Source organism: Asparagus officinalis, unplaced genomic scaffold (assembly GCF_001876935.1).
Source record: "Asparagus officinalis unplaced genomic scaffold, Aspof.V1 AsparagusV1_Un563, whole genome shotgun sequence".
Classification (NCBI taxonomy): domain Eukaryota; kingdom Viridiplantae; phylum Streptophyta; class Magnoliopsida; order Asparagales; family Asparagaceae; genus Asparagus; species Asparagus officinalis.
The window spans coordinates 9621-20005 of record NW_017972826.1 but is presented as its reverse complement, the minus strand read 5'-3'; the positions used below and the strand labels follow the sequence as shown (position 1 = coordinate 20005).

The window sequence follows — 10385 nt, the reverse complement described above, 5'->3', positions numbered from 1 at the left end:
GACGCCTACAACATACATCGCACACAAGTTTCTGTTTATTTGCTTTCTCAAATAAAGATGGATATAACCTACTTAAAACACTAAAGGATGAGTGTCCCAAGCGCTGGTGATGAAGCATCAACACACTCTCAGTACTCATCTCAGATCTTACTCATGCTCTCTCTACCATTGACACCAATACCGAGTCCAACCCTTCACGATCAGGTACCACAATCTACTACTCCATGTGCCATTCCCAAGTCTTCGTCCTGTCCCCTTCTCCTGGAAGATCACCTTGGAAATGTCAAAAGAAACAATGCATTTTAGTTAGAGTATGATAGAACTAATGGATAAAAGATTGACTGGAAAGGAAGGAGCATGCAAAACATTGGACAAAGTTATAGAACCTGTACAATTGACTGTACCCTTACCAATCACTGGCTGAAATATATCATCAGCTATTTAGATACTATCAGCCGATGCTAGATGAGTATATGATGAGAACTCACTAGCATTACCTGTCACATGTCGAGACGCACAGGAGTCGACTATTCTGATGATCTATCAGGAGACATAGAAGCAAGAGCATGTACAGTACACTTGGTCGGATGAGCATAAGTAGCAGTGTTGTCTCTGGCGAAGAACGAAGTGGATGCCTCCTTAGTCCCACTCCTCATGTCTCCATCTCCTGCTACTTTCTGCTTTCTCCTCAGTATCTCCAGGAGCGCATGAGCCTCCTCAGTAAAGACCACCTCAGCTACTTCTTCTCCCTCTGCTACCATCAGATTCGCCCAGTTACCTGCACCTCTTCCACCTCGTCGACCCCCAAGGCCACGACCATGACCTCTGAACTATCCACGTCCACCCGAATCTCCTTCCTTGGGTGGTTTGGTGCAAGCATGCCTTAGATGACCCACTTTACCATAGTTGTAGCACTACCGAGTCTCCCCCTTGGATCTACTATTGTTAGAGGCCTCCAGTGCTGACTTCACCACAGGAAGTCCACCTGTCCCCGCCTACAGCCTAATGCGAGTCTCCTCCTGAATCATTGCCGAGACTGACTCCTCAAGTGTGGGAATCTTCGGCTGAGCTAGCAGCAATACAATCCTCTGAACAAACTCTGATGCCAGCCCCTTGAGAAACACCATAGTCCTCTCATGTAGAAAGGCCTCTCGCTCCTTACAATCCAGGTCCTTGCAGCTCATCCGAGGTGAGAAGTGATCATAATCTAGCCACATGCACTCCAGCTCTGTGGCATACTCCTGTACAGTCCTCTCTCCTTGGACTGTGGCGTCGATCTCTCCTTTGATTTGGAACACCCTCAGGTTATTCCCCACCCCATAATAGGTCCTCCTCAACTTCTCCTAGACATCCTTCACCTTCTCAATGCCATCCACTGTGGCGGCGATCGACTAGACCAATGAGTTAAGGAGCCAGATGTACACCAACATATGAGTGGACTTCCACTCATCTCTTCCCACCGAGCCCTCAGCCGACTCTGTCTTCTCTCCTGTCAAGTACCCCTCCAGGTTCCTCCCTGCAAGGGTGTATTTCACCCGTCGTGACCAGCCCAGGTAAGTATCCGGTCCATCAAGCTTTAGATCGATGGGTGGAAGTTCCAACTTCATCGGTGGCCTTGTTGCGCTCTCACCAGCCTACAACTTCATCAACTGCATTAAAGTTGATACCTCCGCGGGGTTCAACTTCTTGATGATCTCCTCCATCGATCTAGATCAACTACCAGTTCTCCTTCTCTTGAACCCTTGTTGTGCGCAGTGAAAATTTCGGCAGCACTTCTGCTACACAACAAGAGTAAGATCTCAACTAAATTATCGTTTCTCAAAGGAAAAAAGAATCGAAAGTGATATATCTCAACACCGTGAGATATACACTCTTCCTCTCATCAGTTCTAGGACTAAAAAATATCGAGGGAATCTAACAAGCTACACATCCTCTCATCAGTTCTATGACTGATATGTCGAGGGAATCTATCACGCTACACATCATCGGCACCGTCACCTTGTGGAGCATTGCGAGCGAGAGCTCAACGCTTAGGCGGGTGCAGCGGCGCGACAAACAACGCGCGCGGGCAGCAGCAGCGGAGCGCGGCGCGCGCGGGGTGTCAGGTGGCAACAGCTTGGGTTGGGGTGGTTGTGAGTCACGATGCTAGGGCGGCAGCTAGGGTTAGGGTTATGAGGAAGGTGGCGGCTAGGGTTTTAGCTTTGATACCATAAAGAATTGAAAACCCTAATACTTTATTGCTGAAATCTCTTGGGCTTATATAGGCCCCTACAAACACAACCTTACACATAACCCCCTACATATTTCTAATATGTCAACAACTTAAAACATACTGCTCTAATGCGGAGCGTTCTGATAAAATTTGTATTCTTCTCTCTTCTTAAAAAGAATCATGCAGGCTATCTTGATTTTTTTTACTGAAATCTAGTAATAAGAGATACTTCCAGGGATCTTACAATAATATTAATGGTATATGAAATGTAGAACAGATTTCGGATCCATGCAATATAAGAGGCTTGGGGATTATGTAATGCTGTTGGCAGAGATCACACTTTTTCTACTCCAGTATTATGAAGGTTATGACAATATTAAAAAAAAAACCTAATTTGTCATGCAGTCATATGACAAACTTCTATCTAAAGCATTATATACGTGAATTAGCCACCAAGTGATCAAGACAAAACTTAAGATTTTCCTATAAAGATTCTGACACAACTGAATTCTAACTTTAAATACAAAACCTTTTAGTACATCTCTCAATGCAAAGAGTCCTCATCAGCAACCCAAATACCCCCGTTGCTCCCAAATTCATCAGGCTCTTGCAATGGCTCCAAAGAGTCCACAATGTCCCTCATCAGTGGCCTAGCCTTTGGATTCCTACTAAGGCAGTGGTAAGCCAGCATGGCTGCTTTATGAACTGATCTCCCTGGATATTCTCCATTGAGTCTCGGATCCACAATTTTCAATAATTTCTTCTTGTGGGTAAGAAGAGGGAGTGCCCAATCTGTAAGTGTTTGCTCTCGGACTGGTCGAGACTTGTCTAAAGATCTCCGACCTGTTAAGAGTTCGAGGAGGACAACACCAAAGCTGTAAACATCGCTCATTGAAGTGAGGTGGCCTGTAGAAACAAAAAGGAATTTATTAATGTTAGATAAGGAAAAAAAAATTCCTACAGAGTTTATGCTAAGAGGGTCTCGCATCCATTCTGTTCAAGTGTGGGTTTGTTATAGCAAAAAGCTTGAGATAAGATATAATTCTATACTGGGAACAAAACAATTAGATAGATATATGGTTAAATATAGGATTAATTGCACATAAACCCCCTGTAGTACCTCTGTTTTGAACTTATTGCTCCTGTAGTTTCATTAGACCCCCTGGATTAAATTTTTTGACTGTTTGACCCTCGGTTAGAGTCACTAATTCATGCAGGGTGAATATCTGCCAAATTTTCACTAAGGATAAAAGAGTCAAACGACAAAAGAGGAATAGGTGGGCTGCCGGGGGGGGTTGGGGTTGGTATATCTGCAATAATGAAATTACAGGGTTTGTAAGTGCAAATATATAGAGAGAGAGAGAGAGAGAGAGAGAGAGAGAGAAACTTATGTCAACTTAAGTGGACGTTCACTTAAGTTGACATAAGTTCTCCTATATATATATATGGACCCATGATTAAATAGAATAGCACTTTGAGTCAATTTGGTTTTAAATAAAGAGCTTAGTCCATCTCCATTCATGGGCCTCTCATACAGGAAGAGAGAACACGATACATGGTAAACAATAACAACAACAAAGCCTTTATCCCAAATGTTTGGGGTCAGCTACATGAATCCTATTTTTTTCCCTCTCCATTCTATTATGAGTCATCTCCTCGGTTAAGTTAACCAAAACACGATAGATGATGTATTACCAATTTTAAAACACGATACATCATGTATTACCAATTTGAAATTAGTGCAATTAGTATATATCACTGCAAACAATTAAATATCAATTGATCACAAACTTTAAAATGTGTGTTAGGATACATGTCGTGCCTTCCCCGAGGGCCCTTTATAGTATTTTTTTCTGTTAATAGTTGTTATAGTAATAAAATTTAAAGGAGATAGTAGAATAATGTCTAGTCTCTGGCAAAATTTACCTGTCATTATGTACTCTGGAGCTGCATAGCCGTAGGTTCCCATGACCCGTGTTGAGACGTGAGACTTGTCGCCAACGGGTCCATCTTTTGCTAGTCCGAAGTCCGAGAGTTTTGCATTATAATCCTAATTGTGAGGTATTATAAACACTAACATTCAGTATTCGGCATTATAAAATCTTAATTGAATATACAGGCACTAGAGTTTCCGTGAGCAGGGCCATATATATTTATTCTTATAAGATATTGCATAATGAGAAAGGTTAATTTCTTTATGTATGGTTTAAGGGCAAAACATAAACGCTGTCCATATGTATATCATATTTCAGTTTATAGTCAATATGCAACCAATAAAGCCCATGCTCAAATAAGCATAACGCCACAATGGTGCATGCATCCAAAATCAATGATGTCTAGAAATACAGATAAAGAAAATATTATATTTCGAGAGTATAAAATGAGAAAAATGCACGAATTGTTAATAATATAAGATTTATATATCACCGGACACCAACTTTAGGATAATTTAGATCTATTGTGCATAATCTTCTCAGTTCTCTTTTTTCCTTTAACAATTAGCCGTCTGCTAGGGGCAAACTTAAAATAAATATCTCAAATAAAATACAAGCCATACACATTATTTACAAAGATAAGATTTTCAGAAAAAATTAGATTTTTATTATCAGCCGAATTTGATAAGTTGCAACAGCATACATAGTGGTCATCAAACAATATTTGAAGCTTCAGCAGACTAACCTGGTCTAGTAAAATATTTGATGTCTTGAAGTCACGATATATGACTGGTTTCTTAGCATCATGGAGAAATGCAAGGCCTTTCGCTGCACCAAGAGCAATTTTCATTCTGGTTGACCAAGGTAGGGGAAGCAACATTCCTACATAGATAATAAATATAACCAGTAAACATAATGTTAATACAGTTGTAAAGTATCATATGTATTAATATATATACTTACTAAATCTAGATAGAGATTAGTAAAATAAAATAAAAATTCTTCCAGCGAAGAATTCATGATTCTGAAACATAATATCAAGATGCCAAGAAAGCAAGAGTAATATGCTGAAATAAAGCATCACGTCACAAAAGGAGCATGTAATGTTATTAAGTTATTATTTGTACTCATTCTTATTGTAATTTTTTTGCTCCACGTGCTGCTTCTATGGAAGGATGGTTGGAAGTGTATGGACCTGAAAAGCAGCAAAATTATATCATTGTTGCAAATATTTTCTTCATTGAATCATTTACTTATTTTGCTCCTTAAAATGTTTTCATCAATGATTTAACTGATGAATACAAGGTCAAACAAAAACACAGATGCATCTAGTTTGCTTAGGTATTTTATTTCACCCATGCCCACCTTTTCTTCTTTAGAAGAAAATACCTCATCAAGCAAAACATATATACATATATAAAGATGATAATTCTCTAAACATGTACGACCTTATACCAACTCTTAATATATGAATGATACCAAACATTTACAGTGTATAAAAATCTATAAAGATAAAATACTTGGTCAATACCACATGGAGAGATCCTAGCAACCTTTAGATGATGTCAGTTCCGAGCTACCAACTTATACAAGACTGTTTGATTTTCACTTCATCCAGTGTTATATTATCTTGACATTTTGCCTTTAATTTTTTATGTGTCAAAACACTTCGACACTTCATGGACACTCCAAGTATTTCAAGGAGATAGAACGTGTTGCCACAAGAAGTCATCACTTCCCAATTAAATACTGAGATATCATATATATATGAAGACCTTCAGTAAAGTTTTGAATTAAGCTAGTCTATTGACTGATAGATTATGTTTATGTGAAGATATATCCTCCATTTAATGTACCAATGTCAACTCCAAGGGGCACACAGATTTTACACAAGATATCTGTAAATGGAAAATTGAACATATGATCCGCAATTTTTCCTTAAATTCTTAAACTGACAAGATAACTAGTGAAAATAATGAGAACGAAAACCATATCTCCACAGGTTGAAAGATGAAAGGCAAAGAAATGTAACTGACATCATGAAATGTGGACATTAAGAAAGATTGAGGGGGCGCACTCTCTAAAAACTACTTAGCGTATGCCACAACAAGGCTAGGGACTATAGTTCAGAGATTGGAGGCTTCAGATTCTCCAACAAAAAATCAAAAGAGAAATATCAAAATTATAAGCATAGAGAATTACTTGAAAATAGATTAGCTTCCACACTCCCTCGAGCCATGAACTCATATATCAAAACTCGGTGCTTATCCTCACAGCAATACCCGATAAGTTTCACTAAGTTTGGATGTGAAAGTTGCCCAAGAAATATTACCTCGGCCTACATAAAGCACAAAATTCTCTCAGGAAATAAATCATCAAAATTTCATAAAACCCCCATGTACTTTGGGAGGGTTTTTCACCAAATCCCTCTGAACATTCAGAATGCAAATTTATTACTCTATTAATTAGCATCGTTTATAAGATTTTCCGATTGTTCAGAAGTGTTTAGGAGAATTTCGAACGTTTAAGAGGTTTCATGCAAAACCTTCAAAGCTCAGGGGGTTTTGTGAAATTTACCCTAAAATTTTATAGTAAGCAAATAAAGATAATTACCAGCCATTCTCTATGACCCTGAAAACTATTATCAGCGTCATGGACCTTAACAGCTACTTGAAGAGATAATAGCCCTTGCCTAAGACCTTCGGTAATAAATCCATTATATACATTTCCAAATCCCCCTCCTCCCAGAAGATAATCTTGCCTAAAATTCCCTGTAATAGCCTTAATTTCATTGAAGGAGAAAGCTACCAATGGATTTTCAGCTGAATTTCCCCGTAAATCTTCGATTTCCTCAGGGCTTGACGGTAATTTGCTTTCTTTTTTCACTATTTCTTTCACCGGAGGACTTTCTGCTTTTGATGATTCTAGGCAAAAAATGAAAGTAAAAAAGATTAATTAAAAGAAAAAGAGAAACAAAGAGTCCTTAAGCGCAAACTGTGTGATAAATTAACCTTGCTGCAAAAATAATTTTTGATTATTCTTTAGTTTCATTGCATGCTAAAAGAAACTAACAACTTGTATCATTTTGGACTGTTTCTGATTAATTAAGATCATTATTACTAAACAGGGCAAAGATTAAGAACTTATTAGTGAGCTCCACAAATAAAATCATAAAAGATAACACATCATTATCATCAGAAAATTAAATACTGAGAAGCAAATCCACAATATGTTATACTACTCATTAATTAAACAAGGGCTCCAATGACTATGGAAAAGTATAAATTTTAATTTTTCTTGAGCGATATAAACTTCATTTCTACATTCTTTTAGAAAGGACATCCAATTTGAAGAATGAGTAGCAATAGGCAACCATTCAAACACAGAAGACTTCGGTATCAGAAAAAAAATTAAATTATCATTATTAATTACGTTTAACTGAGTAAGGTTTAAATCAAGGGTAATTTCACTAAACCCGCAAAAAATTTAAGCATTTCGCAGGAAACCCCCCAATAACTTTCAAAATCAAACTCCTAATAACTTCTGCGTTTTGCAGAAAATCTCCAATGAGTTTCTGCGTTTTGCAGGCAATCCCAGTAAGTTAGAACCAAAAAACAACATAAAAAAGCATTTTGAAAGATATTGGGGTTTAGCGTAATTTAGCCAAAAGATATTGGGGTTTCTGCAACAATTATTGGGGGTTTAGTGTGGTTTTGAATGCTATTCGGGTTTACTACAAAATGCTTAAAGTTTTTGAGATTTACTGTAAGTTACCCTTTTTTTCCTTCCAAATTTCATCACTCCTATTATGATTTTTATAGTTCGTCAGTGTAACAGAAATTCTCTGTTCAAAAGAATTAGATTTTTTTTTATTGTCATTCCAAATTATGAAGAAACCAGATCATTATTGAAGAAAAACTGATGGTTGATGATTTTTTTTTTTTGATATGAAAAAAGTTTAGGACTCCATAGACATACAATGGAACCAATAATCAAACAACCGCAAAAATAAGCAGAAAAGGAAGAAAAGAATTAAAACTTACAGACAATCACATAATGAGTAAAAGAAGCAAAATTAATTGGAGAACATAGTTATTTACAGAACATCCATATATCAATTTTTTGTAGCAACTGCATATATCAAATATTGCAAAGTTAAGAAACTATACCTGATTTAGCAGTGGATGATACTCTGAAAATTGATGGATTCCCTCTTAACAAGCAATTACCCATTTTTATTAACAATGCAAAAAAGCCTTCACAGAAGTATCACCTTCAAACTAGACAGAGCGACGAGAGAGAGAGAGAGAGAGAGAGAGAGAGGTGGCTTATTTGGACTGAATAATTGGGAATTAATTCGATTTGGAAGAAAAAAAAAATTAAAAGGCAAAAAGGGAATTCATTAGACAATTCCAAGTTTCTAGGCTGAAATATTTATGGAGAGAAGTATGGTCAACAAAAACAAACAAAAATGGGGTCTTTCAGCTTCTCTCGTGTTTCATTTAAGCAGAGACGAAATCCAAAAAAAAAAAAGTTTATTAAATTGCTCTCGTCAAATGAAACTTTGTTTTATACGAAAATAAAGTCCTTTACTATATAGGCTGCTTGCCTAATATATTTTTGATGTTAGAGAAAGTTGAAATTCGATTGTGATACTGAAAATATAATTTTGTAAATTATAATTATTTACTAATATTTAAATATTGTAATTTACTCTAAATACATTTAATATCATATTTATGTATATCAAATGAAGAAAAAAAAATCCTATAGAGGACACGCATTGCGAAAAATCATATAAAAGAACGAAGAAGGCGACACTTGTTCTACTAGGTATTTTAAATCAGAATAATCAATATATAATATCAAAACAATTAATATCAACACAATTAAATAGTATTAATATATAACTGTTAACTTTAAAATCTGTATTAGTATAACCATTAACTTTAATATCTATGTCAAAAACATACGTCATGTACAATTATCTAAAGAGGGCTTTAGGATTTTCATTCTTTTTTCTACTCAAAGTGAATCATAGCCGTATATTAAAAGATAAATAATGGTATGATAGAAGAATTGGGTCTTCCTATTATTTCATCAAAAATAATGGTAAAGAGGGGGGAAAAAACGAAAAAGAAAAAAAAAAAAGAAAAAGCTGATACCGGAAATTAACCACTCATTGTCAAAGTGAAAGGCAGCCCACCAAAGAACACTTATTATGAGTGGGATTTTGGGCATGCTCTTCGATATTCTTGAGGCCTTTGCTTCCATCTTACTCATAGTTATTTTTCTTTTGACAAATTATTGTTTGGTGGGCTAAACTTTTCTTTGTGGTAGCCTACTATGGGAGTGATGTGACGTTAAATTTTGAGAAAAGATTTATATAAAGCACAATATTCAAAAAAAAAAAAAGAACGTGACATATGTTTTATTATCAATTTTTAATCAATGCAACCAGTACACAATATTAATTTTTGAGGAAAAGAGTATAGACTTATGTTAGTATCATTAGAGTTCATTACGAGGGCAATTAGGACACTGTATTAATACAATTTTAAAATTTATGTTTTAACCCTGGTCTCATTCTCCTTCCTTTGTGTATTCTACAGTCTGCCCTCTGTAGCATTTTTTAAACCTAAAATTTGAGTTCAAAGTTAGAGTTTTGTGGGGAAAAAGAGGGAAGAACGAGGACCCGTCTTACGTATTATTTTCTAATTCTGAGTGCTGATGTTGATGGGGAACGTAGTGGTTTAAATGTTGAATTAGAAACTAAGTGGAGGTTCCCTTTACCACAAAAAAAAAAAAAGACAACACGAGGTGATATTCACACTCCCTCAAAAGGATGGGTGCGCTCCTTCGAATTAAGATCTAATGTATTTCTATATTACCAAACTGTTAATATTCCCAACCATCATATTAAAACTTGAATTTAGAGTGAGGGTTGATGGTTGCATTTTTATATTCTAACATGTCTTTGTAAGTTAAAATCGAATTAATGAATAGGGTTGCCTACTATTTTTTGAGATATCATAGAATATGCAATGGAATAGAAAAGATAATAATCAAAACAATAGACATTGCAAATCACATAAAAAGTCACAGCTAAAACACACAAGAATTTTATAGTGATTTGGATAAATGATTATATAGCCACCGTTCCTTCTTGCAAAGGGGATTCCTCACTATAAGAAAGTTCTCTTGAATCACAAACCCGATTCAGTAGGTTTACAAGATCG

The 10385-nt window shown here is 36.2% G+C and overlaps 1 protein-coding gene across 1 annotated transcript; it reads right to left on the bottom strand.

Moving 5' to 3' along the window:
• Positions 1 to 2649: 2649 nt before the first annotated feature.
• On the bottom strand, positions 2650 to 8684 carry LOC109827937 (probable serine/threonine-protein kinase PBL16). Its single transcript, XM_020394964.1, has 6 exons — positions 8316 to 8684; positions 6760 to 7070; positions 6349 to 6484; positions 4892 to 5028; positions 4139 to 4262; positions 2650 to 3118 (listed from the first exon to the last, which is right to left on the bottom strand). The coding sequence occupies exons 1-6, from the start codon at positions 8377 to 8379 to the stop codon at positions 2757 to 2759; spliced, it is 1134 nt and encodes a 377-aa protein (XP_020250553.1). The 5' UTR covers positions 8380 to 8684; the 3' UTR covers positions 2650 to 2756.
• Between the last annotated feature and the right edge of the window lie 1701 nt (positions 8685 to 10385).